Source organism: Arvicola amphibius, chromosome 6 (genome assembly GCF_903992535.2).
Source record: "Arvicola amphibius chromosome 6, mArvAmp1.2, whole genome shotgun sequence".
In the NCBI taxonomy this organism is placed as follows: domain Eukaryota; kingdom Metazoa; phylum Chordata; class Mammalia; order Rodentia; family Cricetidae; genus Arvicola; species Arvicola amphibius.
The window spans coordinates 20,471,972-20,492,632 of record NC_052052.2 but is presented as its reverse complement, the minus strand read 5'-3'; the positions used below and the strand labels follow the sequence as shown (position 1 = coordinate 20,492,632).

General features: G+C 49.0%; 1 protein-coding gene across 1 annotated transcript in view; it reads right to left on the bottom strand.

The window, feature by feature from the left end:
• Oprd1 (opioid receptor delta 1) overlaps nucleotides 1–12,005 on the bottom strand; it is a 32,676-nt gene extending 20,671 nt beyond the window's left edge. The window contains exon 1 of the mRNA XM_038335124.2: nucleotides 11,649–12,005. Within this exon, the coding sequence (XP_038191052.1) occupies nucleotides 11,649–11,875 (227 nt within the window). The 5' untranslated portion in view covers nucleotides 11,876–12,005. The remainder of the gene's footprint in view (nucleotides 1–11,648) is intronic.
• Nucleotides 12,006–20,661: the final 8,656 nt, after the last annotated feature.

Here is a 20,661-nt window from a genome sequence, read left to right as displayed (position 1 = left end):
GGGGGACAGTGTTCCTAAATGCCGTGCAGCTCTGCTGAGGCATCATCTGACAAGACTAGAAAGTTCTTCGCCGTTGTCACTCCAACGCCCTCTTCTAAGAGGCACCTGAATGACGTCATTGCATTTAATCCTGACAGAACTCAGTGGTAGTGAGCACTGCCCCAGAGCTAGGCGGCTGGGAGACTGGGGCTCAGAGAAGTAAAGGAACTTGCCCAAGGCCACGCGGCACCATCTAACCTTTCGTTTTGTGCCCCAGCTCAGCTACACTGCAGTATCCGGTTCTCAGGTTTGGCTGGCAAGGACTTTTTCATCAGCTGAGCCGAGTGAAGGATAAGTTAACCTTGATCACCGGAATCCCTCACCCAACCAGAACAACACTGAGGGCCTCTGAGATGGCTCGGAGGGTAACGGTGCCTGCCTCCCAACAACGCAAGCCCGGCAACCTGAGTTCAACTCTCGGAACCCAGGTAAAGGTAGAAGAACTGACTCCACAAAACTGTCCTCTGACCCATGTTGGGGAAGATGCCACCCCCATAAAAATAAACTGAATTAAATACGGTTTTTTTGGGGGGCTTTTTTTTTTTTTTAGAACAATACTGAGACCTTCCTTCCCCTAGAAGAAGAATCAGTCTCCTGTGGAATGCAGCAGCTTTGCTGGAGTGTTTCCAACCTGCAACTGTTCTACCAGACATAACTACCCACACCCCACAACCATTGAAGCCCCCAGAATGGTAGCCCACGGGTTCTTTTTCTTTTTTAAAAAATATTTATTTATTTTTTATGTATACAATATTCTGTCTGTGTGTATGCCTGAAGGCCAGAAGAGGGCACCAGACCTCATTACAGATGGTTGTGAGCTACCATGTGGTTGCTGGGAATTGAACTCAGGACCTTTGGAAGAGCAGGCAATGCTCTTAACCTCTGAGCCATCTCTCCAGCAACCCCCCTCCCAGGTTCTTTTTCAATGATAGAAGCAGAACTAATAAGGACTCAGGCTAAGCTCAGGGCCAGTGAATTGGGGTCTCCTCACACATGGGTTGTGTTGTGGGATCAAGGTTATAAAAGCATCATGACAGAATGTCAAGAGTAAGGGGCTCTGCCATCAGACACTAGCAGGGTACCCTGGGGCAAATGTCTCTTCTCTGTGAGCCTTAGCTTCCTTGCCTGTGAAGTGGGCATATGAAATTGTTCCTGCTAAACAGGAGTGTTGGGAAGATTAAGGGAGAATCGGTGTCTCGGGTTTTCTAAGCCAGGATCTGAGCGGGAAAGCACGGTTGGGATGCATTTGCCAACACACTGGGCTTTGCTAGGCTGCCCTGGGTGACCCGGGGTGACAAGGTCTAAGGAAGTAGGAGGGGTGCCTCATAGCTACCTGCTCATCTAGTGGCTCTGCTTGTTCCCCCAGAGAGCAATGGAAAATCACCAGACACAGGACTCTGGCAAGATAAGCATTTGTAACCATGGGAAGCAGATGTTTCCCCACAGGTCCTGCAGGGTCATCTGGCTTGGCCAGAAGCTGCAGCTTCTCTCTTTACTTAATCTTTGTCCCTGAGTCCAAAAGTGTTGGGCAGCCAGCCCATGGGCATCACAGAACCAAGTCTTCCCGTAGGGGTCAGGCCCGGTGCTGGTCATGCAAGCACCATCGTCACCACCTTCTGCCGGAAAACACTCCCTCCCAGCCACAGCCTCTGCTCACCTGCTGCACCCCCAGAACAGCATCTCCCATGCCTGTTTTTAGCTTCCTTGATTCATTGTCTGTGGATTGTAGCATGAATTCTAATTGTTCTTCATAATAAAACCCCAGAGTCAGTTATAAGGGTTAATGCTGAAAAATCAGGGAAGCAGAGCAGCCAAACACTAGAGAGTTCTTACTTCTACCAATGTTCAGACCAGAGGGGTGATCCTATCTCTACAAATCCTCAGACTGCTGCTGTTGTCTCTATGAATCCTTAGACTGCCTCTCTCTGCACTGAGCTCCTGTCTCCTTCTGCCTTATATTCCTCTCTCTCTGTCCAGCCATATCAAACCTGTCTCCACCTCCCTAGTGCTAGGATTAAAGGCCTGTGACCCCAAGTGCTGGGGTCAAAGGTGTGAGCTCCGTTTCTCTTAGAAACGGATTCAATCTCATGTAGCCCAGGATGGCCTTGAACTCACAGAGATCCATCTGCCTCTATCTCCTGAGAGCTGGCTTCTATGGCTAACTAGTGGCTTAGCTCTGCACGCTGATCTTCAGGCAAACTTTGTTAGATCACAAACAAAATGTCACTACAGTGGATGGTGTTTGCCTAGCCCCCACGGCCTGACCTTCTGAACCTCTATTTCCCTAGGGCTGAGACTGCAACTGTATACCACCACTCATGACTGGTGACAACCTGGGATTTGAACCCAGGGCCTCCCAGGACACTAGGCAAGCATTCTTCCAACTAAACTATGTCCCTAGCCCCGAGTCTGGTCTTTTGCTGGCTAATTCATTGTCTATCTTTTCTCTACTAGAACAGTAGCTCCCTGGAGGACAGGGACTGTGTGTCTGTCACTGCCCACTGAGGTGGGCTTCAGACTCAGGAAAAGCTGCTGCTGGGAAAGTCCCACCTGCTGGCAATGAAGACGGTGTCCTGTCGTACCCCGTTCACGGATGAGAAAATGGGCTTAGCTAGCTGAACACAAAGACTTGGATCTGAACCCGTTCATCTGCCTCTGAAGAATGGAACTGCCTCTCCAGCTGCTGGCGCTGCCCCAGGGACATTCTACCTGTCTGGGTGATAAGTCAGCAGCCCTCAGGACTGCTAAAACATTCCCAGCACTACTTAAACTGGCTGTGCTGTACATAGCTGTAATCCAGGACTTCCACTTGGGAGGTTTAGGAGGAAAATCAGGCCCATCCCATTACATAGGGCGTCAGAGGGCAGTGTGACCTAAGTGAGACTCTGTCTCAAAAAATCTTAAAAAGAACTCACTCACCTTTTTTCTTTTTTCTTTTTGTTTTTTGAGATAGGGTTTCTCTGTGTAACAGCCCCAGCTGTCCTAGAACTAGCTCTGTAGACCAGGCTGGCCTCGAACACAAAAAGATCCACCTGCCTCTGTCTCCCGAGCGCTGGAATTAAACCTGTATGCCACCACCACCAGGCTGAACCTACTTCTTTTACGTTTTTAATCTTGTTAAATTTTTAACACAATTAATTTTTGTTCTTTGTATATGGGTGCTTTGCTTGCATGTATGTCTGTGCACCACACACATACCTGGTGCCCATGGAAGCCAAAGAGGGCATCCAATCTCCTGAAACTGGAATTACAAGTAATTGTGAGCCACCATGTAAGTGCTGGGAATTGAACCCAGGTCCTCTAGAAGAGCAGCCAGTGCTCTGAAGTGCTGAGCCATTTCCCCATCTCAAGAACAGCTTCCTTTTTCTTTTCTTTTCTTTCTTTCTTCTTCCTTTTTTTAATGCATGCTATCCCCTATGCAAGATAAACAATAAAAATATACTTTAAACAATTTTTTAATTTATGTGTATGTATGTGTTATGCCTGTGTGAATTTATGTGCACCATGTGTGTGCAGCAGCCTGTGGAGGCCTAAGAGGGAGTCAGAGCCCTTGGAACTGAACTTACAGAAGTTGTGAATCCCCATGTGGGTGCTGGGAACCTAACCGAGTCCTCCACTATAGCAGTAAGCAGTCCTAATCACTGAGCCATCTCTCCAACCTCTGAATAAACATAGTTTTAAATTTATTAAATTAATAAAGTGTTCCACCACAATCCTTCATTTTTCAAAGCTTTGCATTTGGTAACAGAGTTGCTTTTGCAGAGGAAGGAGACATACCCTTCCTTTGTTGCAATTGTTTTGGGTTCTGTTGTGGGGCAGGGTCTCATTCTGTATGTAGTTCTGGCTGGCTTGGAACTCACAGAGATTCACCTGCCTCTGCCTCCCAAACAGTGAAGCAAAGGCATGAGTCCAGCTGAGGTTTTTGTTACCGTTTTTTAAGATTTTTAAAAAATGAAATATGGGGCTGGAGAGACAGCCGAGTGTCTAAAAGCACTGGCTGCAAGCCGGGCAGTGGTGGCGCACATCTTTAATCCCAGCACTCAGGAGGCGGAGGCAGGCAGATCTCTGTGAGTTCGAGGCCGAGCCTGGTCTTCAGAGTGAGTTCCAGGACAGGCTCTAAAGCTACAGAGAAACCCTGTCTCAAAAAACAAAAAACAACAAACAAAAAAGCACTGGTTGCTCTTCCAGAGGGCTTGGGTTTGATTCCCAGCACCCAAAAGGTGGCTCACGATCATCTGTGCTTCCAGTTTCTGAAGATCTGCCACTCTTCTGCGTTCTGACGTCACCAGACAGGCAAGTGGTGTGAACACATGCAGGGCAAATATCCAAACACATAATAAAAACAATAAAATCTTTAAAAAGAATAAAAAATTATTGGTGTGTATGTATCTGTGTATGTGTGTGTTCACACATGTGTATAGGGGCCAGCAGAGGTCAAAAGAACATGGCAGACTCCTGGAGCTGGAGTTACAGGGTTCTGGGAGCTGTCAGGTTTGGTGCTAAGAACAAAAGTGTCCTCCGGAAAAGCAGCAAGGGTTTTGTTGTTGTTGTTATTGTTGTTATGTTTTGTTTTGTTTTTCGAGACAGGGTTTCTCTGTAGCTTTGGAGCCTGTCCTGAAACTTGCTTTGTAGACCAGGCTGGTCTCGAACTCACAGAGATCCACCTGTCCCTGCCTCTGAGTGCTGAGATTAAAGGTGTGCGCCACCACTGCCCGACTGTTATTGTTGCTTTCTGGTTTTTGCTTGTTTGGGGGGAGGTTTCTTCTTGTTGTTGTTGTTTGTTTTTCAAGACAGGGTTTCCCTGTGTATCCCTGACTATCCTGGAACTCTCTCTGTAGACCAGGCTGCCTCAAACTCAGAGATCCACCTGCCTCTGCCTCCTGAGTACCGGGATTAAAGGGGTGAGCCACCACAGCCCACTCAGCAAGGGCTCTTAACCACGGAACTCTGGCAGCTCCTGAGTAGGACTTCTGACGCCTTAGGACTTTGAAGCTGAAGTTCTTTCTCCTCGTTCATCACAGAGACTCAGAGGCTGTGGGAGACAAGCAGCTTCTTCACACAGCCTTCCCGGCCTGAGACAAAGCCGTTGATTTCTGCAGCTGCACTGGAAGCTATAAATCAGTAGAACACAGGCAGCCACCCCATCCCACCCCACAGCCTCCAACTGGAAACGGGACCGAACAGCCTGCACGTTGGTAACTCGCTAATTTAAGCCAGGCTTTCTGTTCTACCCTGCGATTACCCTCCTTCCGGTGCTGTGAAGATATTCTGGGTAGCCAATTTGATTTCAAAGTCCCAGGATCCTGAGTCTAATGAAATCATGCTTTGCCCTTGCCTCTCAAAATCCAGACATCTGGCAAGGGTGTGTGTGTGTGCAGGGGATGAGCCCTTGGGTCACGGCTGGTGAAGACTCATTCTTGCAATCCCAGCTGCGGTGGGCGAGGCCTGAATCTTTGCTTCCCTTCTGTTCTCCATCTCTCTGAACCTCGGACACCACACTCGCACCCAGCGGCTTTCTGGGGTCTGCTTTATGCCTTCAGCCACAGGAAGCTCCTTAGGGGGCAGCAGCCACAGGACAGCAGTCTGACTGGTGGTGGTGGTGGGGGTCTATATAGAAACAGTGGGAGGGGTATACAAATCACACATATTCAAAATACTCAGGGGAAAGCCATGTAGACTGCCATGATGGTAGAAGAAATTAGGGAGGGGGTGGAGAGCTAGCTCAGTGGTTAAGGAACTCTTGCTGCTCTTTCAGAGGACCCAAGTTCAGTTCCCACATCCCACCCACATCAAGCAGCTCACAACTGCCTGTAACTCCAGCTCCAGGGGATCTGATGCCCTCTCCTGGCCTCCTTGGGCACGCATGCACGCGCGCACACCCACACCCACACCCACACCCCCCCCCACACACACATATGCACACATATACCAGAAATTAAGAAAATAAAAATTAAAAAGAAGCTCCCAGCTGACCCCCTCTACGCTGGACAGATGACTCAGCATTGAAGAGCTCCTGTTCCTGCAGGCCCCAGACTCAATTCCCAGCAGCCACTGGGTGGTTCTCAACCGTAAACTACAGTTTCAGATGACGTGATGCCCTCTCCTGGTCTCCACATGTACCAGGCATAGATGTGGCACACATACAAACGTGCAAGCAAAGCACTCACACATAAGAATAAATAAATAAATCTAATTTTTAAAATGAAAGAAAATTACAGTGACTGACCCGGAAAGACGGGCCTGAGGTTAGACGCACTTGCTGGTGTTGCAGAGGACCTAGGTCCCGTCCCCAGCGCCCACATGGAGGTTCACAACCATCTATTAATTCTAGTTTCAAGAGATTTGACATCCTCTTCTGACCCCCTTGGACACACCAGGCATGCACATGGTACGCAGACATTCACAAAGGCAAATACGTGTACCCATAAAATAAGATAAATAGATCCTTAAAAAATAAAAATATCAGCTGGGTGGCTGTGGCATTTGCCTTTAATCCTAATACTCAGGGAGCAGAGGCTGGAAGATCTCAGTGAATTCAAGGCCAACCTGGTCTACAGAGTGAGTCCAGGGCTACACTGAGAAACCCTGTCTCAACCAAACCAAAACAACAACAAAAAATTCATTGACTTTTAGAAGATATTTGTTTTTATCTTTTGTGTATGAGTGGGTTTTGTGCCAGCTAGTTTATCTGTGCACCATACTCATGCAGTACCCTCAGAGACCAGAAGAGGGGCCAGTTGACTCCTTTAGAACTGGAGTCACAGACACTTGTGAGCTGCCTTGTGGGCACTGGGAATGAAACTTGGGTCCTCTGGAAGAGCAGCCAGTGCTCTTAACACTGAACCATCTCTCCAGTCCCACAGCAGCTTTTAAAAAACTGTTTATCTTCTCCCTTTGGTCTTGTTAATTTGAAACAAGGTTTCGATTCTGTATCTCAGGCTCCTTAGAAGGCAGATAATCACCAGGTGGTGGTGGTGCACGCCTTTAGTCCCAGCACTGGAGAAGCAGAGACAGGCGGATCTCTGTGAGTTCGAGGCTAGCTCCAGCACAGGCTCCAAAGCCACAGAGAAACCCTATCTGGGGGTGGGGGGGAGGCAGATAATCACAAACTGAAGGCGAGTGTAGGCTATTACCTTCACACACACAATCTTACAAAATCCATATACCTGGATCCTGATTTTATTTCATGATTCTAATTTCATAAAGACATGTATGTGTGTGTGTGTTTATGTATGTGTGTATGTCCGTGTCTCTCTTTGTGTGTTTATGTATGTGTCTGTGTGTCCGTGTTTCTCTGCGTGAATTCATGTGTGTGTTCCTGCAGGTGTGTGTGCCCGCATGTGTGTATTTATGTACGTGTCTGTGGGTTTGTGTCTCTCTGTGTGAGTTCGTGTATGTGTGTGTGCGTGTTTGGGTGTGTGTGTGCGCGCGTGTTCGTATCTCTCTTTGTGTGTGTGTTTATGTATGCGTCTGTGGGTTCGTTTGTGTCTCTCTATGTGAGTTCATGTGTGCGTGTGCATGTGTGTGTTTATGTATGAGTGTGTGTTCATGTCTCTCTTTGTGTGTGTGTGTTTATGTATGTGTCTGTGGATTCGTGTCTCTCTGTGTGAGTTCCTGTGTGTGTGTGTGTTTATGTATGAGTGTGTGTTCATGTCTCTCTTTGTGTGAGTGTTTATGTATGTGTCTGTGGATTCGTGTCTCTCTGTGCATTCGTGTGTGTGTGTGTGTTTATGTATGAGTGTGTGTTCATGTCTCTCTTTGTGTGTGTGTTTATGTATGTGTCTGTGGATTTGTGTCTCTCTGTGAGTTCATGTGTGTGTGTGTGTGTGTGTGTACAAAAGCAGAGATGGTAAAGAAATACACATAAATGACTAAGCTTTTCTCTGCAGTAGGATTGTAGGTAATATAAAGCTCTGCTGGAACGTCTCCTCAGGTCCTGAAATAACTATCTAGTTATCTTTATTATAAATGAAAGCTTCTAATATTGACTTGATAAGCTTTCCTGTAGCATCCACCCTGAGCTCCTCTGAAACTTAATAAACGTCAACACGGTGAATGAGAGGAAAGCCTTACCCCTCCCCTCCCCAGTCAGATTTACAGAAATTGCACCTGGTGCAGGTTCATGCCCCGTGCTCTCATACTCATCCTTGGAGGGTCTACCATCCTCCCCCTCCACAGAGTAGAGCCCTGAGGCAGAGAGAAATAACGTACATACTGTTTAAGCTCACTCTCTTTGAAAACGTCAGTCTGCCCTGATATTGGGCTTTTGGCTTCTGGTATCACTCACTGAGCCTCGGAGATTTGTACACCCTGACCTCCTCTCTCTGTGCCATCTCAAGCCTAGCACTGGCAGAGTGGTTAAGGATGGCGTGGGGGCTCACAAAGACCTGAGTCTACACGGGGTGTGTTTGTCTGTAACCCCAGCACTTGGTGGGCCAGAGACAGAAAGATGAGAACTTCACATTCATCCTCAACCACATAGCAAGCTGGGACCGGCCTTGGCTACAGAAGGCCCTGTCACAGCTGAGCTTGTGACTCCTCTACACCCCTCTGCAGGGAGAGGCACCTGCTGCCTCCGCGCCCATGTCCTGGGCGATGAATGAGAATAGAAAGCCCCGCTGCAGAACTGTGTGCAGGCTGGAGAATCCCTGGAGCCCAGGAGAAGCTCAGGAGAGACTTTGGTGTCCTTGGTGACTCCTCCCACTCACTCAGCTGTGTCTGTGAGTCACACAGGCTCCCCAGGGAATGATCCTAAGACCTAGGAAATGGCAGAATCTGAGCCAGGCCAGCAGGCTCTCGCTGCTGCTCACTCTGCCCTCCCCGTTTGGTTTCATTCAAAGTCATCAGTCCAGCTTCTGCCTTCCTGTTAGGTCTAGCAGGCTTGAGTTTCAGAGAGAGGCCATAGAAGTGGGAGGCGGGGGTTTGGGTTACCTCTCCAGGGTCACAGGGCTCCTCCCATTGCCTGGCAACAGCCTCCAATTCCCAGACACTCACTCTCTGCCCATCCAGTCTGCCCCTTTACCAAATGCATCCTCTTGCATTCTTCACAGATCCCCCCTCCACAGACATCCCCCTGACTTCCTAGCATGGCTAGCCTTCGCATGAGCCCAAGAACCTGTCCAGACTCCAATTCCACATTCAGATTAGCAGCCAGAGCCCCAGCACCCTGTCTGTCCCTAACACATCCACCTTGGTCTGTCTCCAAGACTCTCCTCGAGTTCTCACTCCCCCTCCCCAGGTCAACTCCTTCTATCGCTTAGGGTCCACGGAGCTCCTGCAGCATCTGCACCCTCTTGGACGTTCTGGAAGACAGACACTAGGTTGGTAGATTCATCACTGGCTCCCTGCTGAAGCTTAGAACATAGCAGACACTTCCAACAACCCCAGGGAGAAGGGCACTACTGTTGAGGCTTTTTATACCTTTGTCCTGCAGCTTCTCTACCTTCTGACCACCCAGACCCCAGGTGAAAGTCCCTGCTCCTTACTGGACCTCTCTCTGTCTTCACTGTTCCTCTGCCTAAGATGCTCCACCGCACCTCACCCTAAACCAAATGCAGCTCCTCCTTCATCACTCAGTCCAGGCATCCCCCCCCTGACCTGGATCCCACAGCCCTAGAAAGCTGCATTTGATCCTGGGGTAGCATCTAACCTGGGGACCCTGCAGTATGGAGTATAGCTCCCTGTTAGGAGCTAGAGGCCAACTGAGGCTCAGAGTCTGGGCATCAGAAGCTCCGGTGGCCAGGAGTGGTGGTGCACACCTTTAATTCCACCACTTGGGAGAGCAAGGCAGGTGGATCTCTATGAGATGACTTCAAGGCCAGCCTGGCTCTACACAGCGACTTTCAGGCCAGCCAAGGCTGTGTCAGAAACAAAAACAAAACAAAACGAACCTGAGACTGGACAGCTGTGGCAATGATTAACATCAACAATCTTGATGACTGACTAAATGTGTACCTTTGCAGGACAGGAGACAGGGACCAACAAGGAAACTATAAACAACGAGGCCCCAGCAGCTGCCCACTGCAAAAGCTGCTGGTGTGCTGGTTAATCCCAGCCCCCAGCACACACTGAAGGCCTAGGACACTCCAGGAGCCTGTCATTAGGCAGTTCCCTGCATTGCTCCGCTTAATCTTCCCAACAGCCTATTGTAATCACTGTACTTTTTCAAATGAGGTAAACGAGGCTCAGGAAAGTTGAGCTATTTGGCCACAGCCACATCGGTAGGGCACGTTGAAGAGGCAGTAGAAACTGGGTACAACCTGACCCACAGTCGTGACCTTTACCTCAGCACCGTATCCTCTTTCTAGAATGTCTTCTGGCTGGGAGTACAAGATCTGAACCCCTAATCTGAGCAATACAGGGGACAGAGGCAAGTGACACATACTGAACCTCTCTAAACAAGACAGGGTTTAGCGCTCCTAAGTCTCAAAGGTGTGGATGAGAACTCTTCCCAGCAGCCCTGGCACCTTGGCAGCATACAGAGGGGTCAACCAAACCTTTCATTTTCATACTGCCATCACTGTGCCCCCAGGCACAGTGAGTTGGAGACGTTTTACTTCGTTAACTTAAGCAGTATTCAGTGTTGCACATTGGTGGGCAAGCGCTCTGTCCATTTGCTCCAAGTCCGTTATCCTAGGCTGGCTTCCAGCTCTCTGTGTAACAAGAGATGACTTCTGGCTTCTGAGCCTTCTGCTTCCATGCCCCTGGGGCTGGGATTACAGCCCCGGACCACCACACCCAGATTATGGTGTGCTGGGGATTGAACCCAGGGATTTCTGCAAGCTACACAAGCTCTCTGTCAACTGAGCCACATCCTGCATCTCTCAGGGTCTTGCTATATTCTCTAGCTGGCCTTGAACTCGTTCTGTAGCCGGGGACTCAAAGAGGATAGCCTGCCCTGAATCATAGCCAGAGTTCCTGACCACATGGCCTCTAGGGAAGGGAAGAGGGAATCCACGACCAGTCCGCAGGAACCATGGGACTACTAGAGGCCACACAGCGCAAAGACAGGCGCCCAAAGCCATCCCGGGTGGCTCCCTCACCTAGGAGCTTTAGAGGTTTGACAAGAAACAATTCAAATACGATCTCATACTGAATTACAAACGGATGGTTTGGGACAAGCCCACACTGCCACAGCAGCCACAAAAGATGACTACCAAATGACTTGGGGAGGGTCCCCACAGCATGGATCCTGACCCTGGTGTATGCTCTGAAGACCCAAGGCATGGTGTAGAACTCCCTGTGAGGTTTCCCAAGAACCAAACACACACGCGCGCGCACATACACACACACACACACATACACACACTCCTCCTGTCAAATTGCACGGTCACAAAGTGTTGCTGATCTATCCCACTTCCCTGATGCAGAAGCAAAGGAATGTCAAGGATGATTAAATGTAATGTAGTTAGGCTAGTGCAAGCACGCACACACACACACACACACACACACACACACACACACACCACGAGCCGTTTTCACCTCAAAGGACTTGGCCTCTGTGCGGGACAGGCAGGAACCCGGGAGTCGGGGTTGGGGATCCGGGTCTGCAATACGTAGTGTCCACACTGACCCTGGGACAAAACCCGCAGCGCCCTCGGCTGACTCACCGGACGATGCCAAACATGACAAGCACGTTGCCCAGCAGCCCCACGGCGCACACAGCAGAGTAGAGCGCGGTGATGGCGATGGCTAGGGCGAGGGATGAGGCGCTCCGAGCGCCCGGCGGCCCCGACGCGTTGCCGCTCGCACTGGGGAAGGCGCTGGGGTAGGCGTCCGAGGTGTTGGCGAGGAGCGGAGACTGCAGCTCCGCACGGGCAGAGGGCACCGGCTCCATGGCGCCGCCGCGTCCGTCTCCACCGTGCGCCCTGGGCGCAGGGACCCAGCGAGTGGCGCGCGGACAGCGGAGGCCACGGCCTCGACGCCGCAGGCTGCAGCGCTCGCTCCCGCCCCCTCCGCCCAGCCGGCCGCCCGCTTCGCTCGCCCCAAGCCCCGGGAGCCCCGAGCCGCCGCACCACGTGGCTCGGAGGCGGCCGCCAGTCTGCGCCCGCTATCGGGGGCGGGCGCTGCACCACCGGCTCGGGGGCTGGGCTGGAGAGGCCTCCCACGCGCTCCCTCGCTGGGCTCTGCAGGCTCCAGGCGCCCCCGGTCCGGACTGACCTCCCGCCCCACCCCCGTGCCACTTTGGAATCAGAAGAACCTGGATGCGAATCCCACCTCCCGCCTCTGCATGGACGAGGGAAGTAACCTTGAGCGAGTCGCTTAAGCGCTCACAGGTTCAGTCTCTGTATCTGCAAGATGAAGAAAATCTCCCTGCTGCCTTCATAGGGTTTGGGGAGATGGAGACAACGGAATAAAGAAAACTCAGATTTCTTTCCTGATACTCGGTGTTGTGTGCGCTCTACTCCTCGCCATGTCTTCTCTCAAAACAATTCAAGTGATTCCTGACCAAGAGGCAAAAACAAAACCGGCCGGTTCCCCCAAAAGATCCTAATGAGTTCATAAAATCAGCTGCAACTCCAGCGGGGAGGACACTGGAAATGGGTCCACCTGAGTCTGTAAGGACTTGCATAGGGGTTGGCAGACGTAACCCCTTCAAGGTCACTGGCTTCTCACCCGGTCAAGCTGAATAGATCACGACGACTATCAAGACTTTCCTATCCGGATCTGTGCTCTGAGCTAGCAGAATGCTTCAGCGTTAAAGTGGAAACTGAAGAGAGGGAAGGAGATCCATAAACATCCATTATCAGCCATGCTTTTTTATGCCCCATTCATTAGCTCCCAGATTCTCCGAGGGTGCCTAACCTAAGAGGCAGGCACATTGGTGTACATAATCAGATGAAGTCCGGCTCCCAGGGGCTTACAGCTCAGAGGGGAAGCCTACATTAATTCTAAACCACACACTTAATGAGGCCCTAGTTGAGAAAGGGGGTATGGCTGTGAAAGCCGGGGTCGGGATAGGTTTCCTAAGGAATTGACACTTGAGGCAATGTGTGAATTTAGAAGTGGGGGAGATTAATTTATGGAAGAAATCAGGATGAGCGTTCTAGAAAAAAAAGGAAACACAAATACAAAGGACCTACAGTCCGAAGGACTGAAGACATCTGGGGACAACAAGAGGAAGTGAGCTGAAGAGAAAATGGAGCTCACTTCCATGATGGGCAGGATATTACAGCCCCTTGTGCTGGGTTGGTTTGTTTGTTGCCCTCGATTTGACTATCTGAGCAGAGGAAATCTTAATTGAGAAAATGACTCATAAGATTGGCCTGTAGGCAAGTCTGTGGGCCATTTTCTTGATGGATGAATGATGTGGGGGTGGGGTGCCACCCCTGGGTTGTATTAGAAAGCAAGCTGAGCAAATCAGTAAGCAGTGTTCCTCTGTGGCTTCTGCTTCAGTTCCTGCCTCCAAGTTCCTGCCTTGAGTTCCTTAGGGGAGGGGCTGTGATATGGAAGGCAAACCAATTAAACCCTTTCCTCCCCTAGTTGCTTTTGGTCCTAGTTGGTTTTTGTTGCTGCTGTTGTTTTGGGCTTTTTATTTGTTTGTTTGCTTCTAATCACAACAATCGAAACCCTATCTCGACAAGCAGCTTGAGTGGGGCTGGAGAGCCAGCTCAGTGGTTAAGAACACTTGCTGCTCCTGCAGAGGACTGGGGTTCAGTTTCCCAACACCCACATGGTGGCTCTCAACAGTCTGTACTCTGATTCTACAGGTTCTGACCCCCCCCTCTTCTGGCCTCCACGGATATTGCATACACGTGGCGCATATAAATTCCTGCAAAGATTCAACAAACAAAAAAGATCTCCCAGTGTGGTGGTGCACACCTTTAATCCCAGCACTTGGGAGGCAAAGGCAGGCGGATCTCTGTGAATCCAAAGCCAGTCAGGTCGGCACAGTCAGTTCCAGGCCAGCTAGGGATGTCCAGTGAGACCCTGTCTTAAAGACAAGACCACCTTAAGGACCTCTTATGCTGCTATAGGAGCAAATGAAGGGGGCGGGGTCTTAACTGACTTCACACACTCACTCTCCAACCCAGATCCTAAGCTATCCCCAGCCATTCCAGAACATTCTCTCTACCAAACTGTTGCATGCCTGGGAAGTCTATTTTTGCCAGACAGAGAGGGCAAGGACAGACTAAAAAAAAAAAAAAAAAAACCAAGATCTATCCAAATCTAGTTTGGTTATTTGTTGTAATTCCTTATAGGAGCTTGGGTGCAGGGTTACCTACCGGAGTAGGAAAGCCCAGGACAGTGACATCACCAAGAATAGCCCCGCCTAGTCATGAATGACAACCTAAGGAAAATCCCTGGCACAGCCCTCAGGCATCTACAACACTAAAGCGTCTCCTCTCCCCAGCAACTCTTTGCTGTTTACATGACCTGAGTCAAGCAGCTCAGGGTCTGTCATAAGTCTGCTGGGCTTCCTACATTTGTATTTCTTGGGAATTTCGTGAGCCTTTCCACAACACCCTCCAAAGAGACAGCTTTTGTTTTCCTGTTTGTTTTGTGACACAGGGTTTCCCTATGTGTAGCCTTGGCTGTCCTGGAACTTGCTTTGTAGACCAGGCTGGCCCCAAACTCACAGACATCTGCCTCCCAAGTTCTGGGATTAAAGGTGTACCACCACTGTCCAGCTTTTTTTTTTTAGGATAAAGTCACACTATAGCCCTAGGATTCACTATGTAAATAGGTTAGCCTCAGACCTGTGGTAATCCTCCCGACTGTGCCTCCCAAGTGCTGGAGTTACAGGTGTAATTACAGATGTAATTACTGTGCCTGGCAGTCAAGGGGAGGTTTGAAGGATGAAATGGCTATAACCTGTGGTGGTTTGTTGTGGAATATTGCTTTAACTATGCAAAGGTGTCAAAAACAAAACAAAAGGTCAGGTCAGGCAGTGGTGGCATTTGCCTTTAACCCCAGCACTTGGGAGGCAGAGGCAGGTGAATCTCAGTGTGTTTGAGGCCAGCCTGGTTTACAAAGCAAGTTCCAAGACAGCCAGGACTGTTACACAGAGGAACCCTTATACACAGAAAAGACCTTTTTGGTCTTGGAAAAAAAAAACTTTGTAAAAGTGTGTTGCATTTGTTTATGCTGCATTTGTTTAACTATGTAAAGATGTGTTGCTGTTTCATCTTGCCTGCCTAAGACACTTGATTGGTCTAATAAAAAGCTGAAGAGCCAATAGCTAGGCAGTAGCTAGGCAGGGCTGGCAGGCAGAGAGAATAAATAGGAGGAAGAATTTAGGCTTGAGAAAGAATGAGAGATAAGAGGAGAAAGATAGAGAGGCAGACACAGAAGAAGCAGGGAAAGTAGGACATACAGAACGAAGTAAAGGTAAAAATCCCTTAGGCAAAATACAGATGAAGAGAAACAGGCCAAATTAAGTTATAAGAGCTAGTGGGACATGCATAAAATAAGGCCGCACATTCATAACTAATGATAAGTCTCCACGTCCTGATTTGGGAGCTGGCTAGTGGCCCCAAAGAAAGCCTGTAAGTGATTGAGTAGGCGGGTGGGAGGGTGGTGCACGCCTTTAATCCCAGCACTCAGGAGGCAAAGGCAGTCAGATCTCTGAGTTTGAGGCCTGGTCTATGTAGTGAGTTCCAGGACAGCCAAGGCTACACAGTGAAACCCTGTCTCAAACCACAAACAAATCAACTAAAAAGAATGGCCCAAATAGGCTCGTGAGGGAGTAGTGGCACCACTTAGAAGGATTAGGAGGTGTGGCCTTGTTGGAAGACGTGTTTCACTAGGGATGGGCTTTGAAGTGTCAGAAGCCCAAGTTAGGCACAGTGACTCTCTTTTCCCATTGCCTGCAGATCCAGATGCAGAGCTCAGCTCCTTCCTTAGCACCACATCTGCCTGTGTGCTGCCATGCTCCCTGCCGTGGTGAGATGGACTAAGCCTCTGAACTGCAAGCCAGCTCCAATGAGATGCTTTCTTCTGTAAGAGCTGACGTGATCACTGTGTCTCTTCACACAGAACAGGGACTAAGACCCAACACCATCATTACTGTGCTCCAAGTACTGTGCTGAGTACTTTATTCAGGCATCACCATTCAACAGTGGAGTCTTATTATTATCCCACTTTACAGATAAGAAAACCGAGGACTGACACTAAATTATCCCATATGGTAACTTTGCTATATGATCTTTTCACCATCATGACCAAGTCTGATTGGTCCCCTGAAGCCAGGAAAGGGCTGGTCATATTGGGTGCTCAAGAAATGTCATTTGAAATGATAAAGATCCCAAGGTAGACTGGAGTAAGATCGTATTGGGGCTTCTTGGTTCTGTGCTCTTGGGTAATGTCCTGGGCTCTGAGAAGTTAGCAAGGAAAGTTCATTCCTCCCCCCCACCCATGAGTCATTTATCAAGGCATTTATTCTTTCCCAGAAAGAACAGAGCCAGGGGCTGGAGAGTCAAAAGCCAGTATTGTTCTTGAAAAAGAACCAAATTTGGTTCCCAGTATCCATGTTGAGAAGTTCACAACTGACTGTAACTCCAACCCCAGGAGACTCAGACACTGAAGGTCTCTGTGTCTCTCTGTCTCTCTGTGTCTCTCTGTCTCTCTGTGTCTTTCTGTCTCTCTCTATCTCTCTCTCACGCACACACACACACACACCTGAAAGAAATATTTATTAAAATGCTTCCCATATATATTTTTAATGAACATATCAGAAGGCCTCCAAGGCTACACTCCTCTTCATTCTCTGCACACTCAGCATGCACACTTCCATGCATACTTCCATGCAAACTCAGCATGCACACTTCCATGCATACTCAGCATGCACACTTCCATGCATACTTCCATGCAAACTCAGCATGCACACTTCCAAGCATACTTCCATGCAAACTCAGCATGCACACTTCCATGCATACTTCCATGCAAACTCAGCATGCACACTTCCATGCATACTTCCATGTGTACTCAGCATGCATACTTCCATGTGTACTCAGCATGCATACTTCCATGCATACTCAGCATGCACACTTCCATGCAAACTCAGCATGCACACTTCCATGCATACTCAGCATGCACACTTCTGTGAGTACTCAGCAGCCATCTCTGCCCCACCATCAACTAGAGAACACCCCACCCTCTCATATACATGCACATGTGCAGGCTTTCCCACTCGGCCATCTGAGGACTTGTGAGACAAATTTTCTGTGATCCTATATGCTGCTAAACACCATCCTCATTTCCAACAGCCTGGTACACTCGGAGAGTTGGTGCAACTCAGGAGAGAAGAGCTCTTCTGACTTCTGAAGCTCCTCCCTACCCATCCAACCAACCATGCTTTTCCTCCCCCTCCAACATCAGGACTTTTAAAAATTATTTTTCAACACTTGAAAGGTTAAGTCACTACTCTAGGCTCTTAATATGCATTCTTAATGTGTAATTCAAATTCAAATTAAAGGCTTGATTTCTGGGTTGGGGTATATAATTCAGTGATAGAATGTGTGCTTAGCAGGTATGCCCAAGGTGAGATCTCTAGTACCTCAAAATAAACAAATGATACGAATTCCTTTGTAGACTCCTCACTGACACCCCCACAACCCCACACACCCCAACTAGGTCAGGCTCTTTTGGTCAGGGTTCTCTAGAGGAAGAAAACCAACTGACAGAATAAAGGATATTGATCTGGGCTGGAGAGATGGCTCAGAGGTTAAGAGCACCGACTGCTCTTCCAGAGGTCCTGAGTTCAATTCCCAGCAACCACATGGTGGTTCACAGCCATCTATAATGAGATCTGGTGCCCTCTTCTGGCCTGCAGGCATACATGGAGGGAATGTTGTACATAATAAACAAATAAATCTTTTAAAAAAAAAAAAAAAAAAAGGATATTGATCTGATTGGCTAACACCATATGACTGCTGCACTCCAACAATGACAGTCTCACATCAGAGAGACCAATGACGAGGGGCTCACTCTGTCCGGAAGCCTTGGAAGTCTTCATCTGGTGCCAAAAGCCAGTAGTACAGGCTGAAAGCATGAACAAGCTGGCTCCAGTGTCCAGTGGAAGTAGCTTCAGCAACAGGGTAGATGAACTCGCCAGCACCAGGGAGAGTGGAGGCCAAGTAAGCAAAGCTTTCTTTCTTCCGCATCCAGAAAGTACCACTTGCATTTAGAGTAGGACTTACCTCATTGATTAAGGCAATCAAGACACCCCCGACAGATCAACTTGATGGGAACAATCCTTCACTGAGAGTCTTTCCCTCGATGATCCTAGACTGTGTCAAGTTGCTGATGAAAGCTAACCATCACACGGGCCTTCTTATCGGTCCTAGCATCCCACACCTCTTCTTTGTGTGACTTCTCCATGTATTTCTTCATCGTCAGCATTGACAACAAGTATTGATGTGGAACACCTGCACAGCTCTTACAGTGTAGCCCAGGCTGGCCCAGAACTCAATGTGTAGTTTGAGTTAGCCTTGGACTTATGATCCTCCTGCCTCGGTCTCCTACAGGCTGAGATTGATGCATGCAGCAGGCCCTGTTCATTGCTGTCCTTCCACCTCAGCTGCCCTGACTCTCCAGTGCTCCCTGGTAATAGATGAAGCTACTCATTTTGAGGGAGGGGCAAAGCAGATGCAGCTTGATACAGACCAAAGACTTCTCAGGAGCCAGAATATTCTGTTTAATAGACGCGGTGTTACAGATGGGATTGTCCTCTGAGGATCCATGTGTTGAAAACTCAGTTCCTGTGCAGAAAGGTTCACGTGTCAGGCCTCTGGGAGGTGACTGAGTCATGAGGGAGTCACCTCATCACTGGTGAAGTGATAGAATGATAGGTTATGGGGTGAGGGGCTAGTGGGAGGAAGTGGGTCGGTGGGGATGTGCATCTGAAGGAGAGATTTTTGTCCCTGCCAGCTCAGCCGCTTTCATTCCTCTCTGCATCCTGGCCACCACAAAGGTGAGTAGCTTTGTTCCCTTGAGTTCCATCACCGCCACTGCTCTGTGAGGCTCGGCCAAAATGGCAGAACCATCCGAAACCAGAAGCCAAAATAAATAACCTTTTCCCCCAGGCACAGGGGAGCTGAGGTCAGCCAGGACTACACAGTGAGACCTTGTCTTAAAACAAAACAAACACAAAAAATAGCAATAAATAAAACCAATCCTCCTTTACTTTATGTATTTTAATGCGCTGGCTGGAGATCAAGCCAGAGCATGCGTGTCATAGGGAAATACGCTATCATCGTGTTCTTCCCCCAGCCCCTAAGCCTTTCCTCTGTTAAGTTGTTTAACTTGGGTAGTTTGTCATAGCCACGAAAAGCTGACTACCAAATACCAGCTGAATTTCTTTTTCACCTTTATTTTCATATTACGTGCATGGGCCTTTGGCCCACCTGTGTGTCTGTGCACCGAGTACATGGAGTGCAACATGAGGCCTGAAGAGGGAGTGCACTCCCCTGGCATTGGAATCACAGACAGCTGGGAGCCACCATGTGAGCACTGGGATCGAACCTGGATGCTCTGGAAGAATAACCAGTGCTCTTAACCACTGAGCCATCTCTAAGGCCACCATTCACATTGTATTTGAAATGAAAATGCTAATTCCCAATTCCACCGCCTCCTGCCTCAGCTTTGGCAATCACTAAGCAAGTCTCCTCTGACTCTCTGTCATGCCATTTAGGGGCCTCCCCTGCCTGGTCCCACCTTCACAGGTTGCTGCTACCTCCTCTCACTCCCATCTTCTCTACAGCCAGGCACATCCTTCTGAGAAGTTTTGTTGTTTATTTTCTGTTTTGTTTTATTCCTTCTTTTCTTAAAAGAAATCATGCCGGACAGTGGTGGTGCATGCCTCTAATCCCCGCACTCCAGAGGCAGAGGCAGGTGGATCTCAGAGAGTGTGAGGCCAGCTTGGTCGACGAGCGAGTTCCAGGACAGGCTCCAAAGCTGCACAGAGAAACCCTGTCTCGAACCCCCTCCCAAAAAAATTATATGTACATGTATGCATCTATGTATGAGTACATGCGCATGGGTGCAGCTGCCCACAGAGGCCAGAAGAGGGCGTCAGATCCCTGGAGCTGGAGTTCCAGGCAGTTGTGAACCTCCAGTGTACTCTCAACCACTGAGCCATCTCTCAGCCCCATGTTCTTTTCTTCTTTAAAAAAACGGAATTGCCGGGCGGTGGTGGCGCATGCCTTTAATCCCAGCACTCGGGAGGCAGAGGCAGGCGGATCTCTGTGAGTTCAAGGCCAGCCTGGTCTACAAGAGCTAGTTCCAGGACAGGCTCTAAAAAAGCTGCAGAGAAACCCTGTCTCGAAAAACCAAAAAAAAAAAAAAAAAAAAAAAAAAAAAAAAAAAAAAAAAACGGAATTGCCAGGTGGTAGTGCTGCCTGCCTTTAATCCCAGTACTCAGCAGGCAGAGCTAGGTGGAACTCTGCGAGTTCAACCAACCAAAACTGTTAAACAGAGAAACCTTGTCTTGAAAAACAAAAACAAAACAAAACAAAGTGGAATCTGGGAGATGGCTCAGTGGGTAAAGTACTTGCAAGAGAGGAAGACCTTCAAAATCCCAAAAGGAGCCAGGCCAGGCGGTGGTGGCGCACGCCTTTAATCCCAGCACTCGGGAGGCAGAGGCAGGCGGATCTCAGTGAGTTAGAGGCCAGCCTGGTCTAC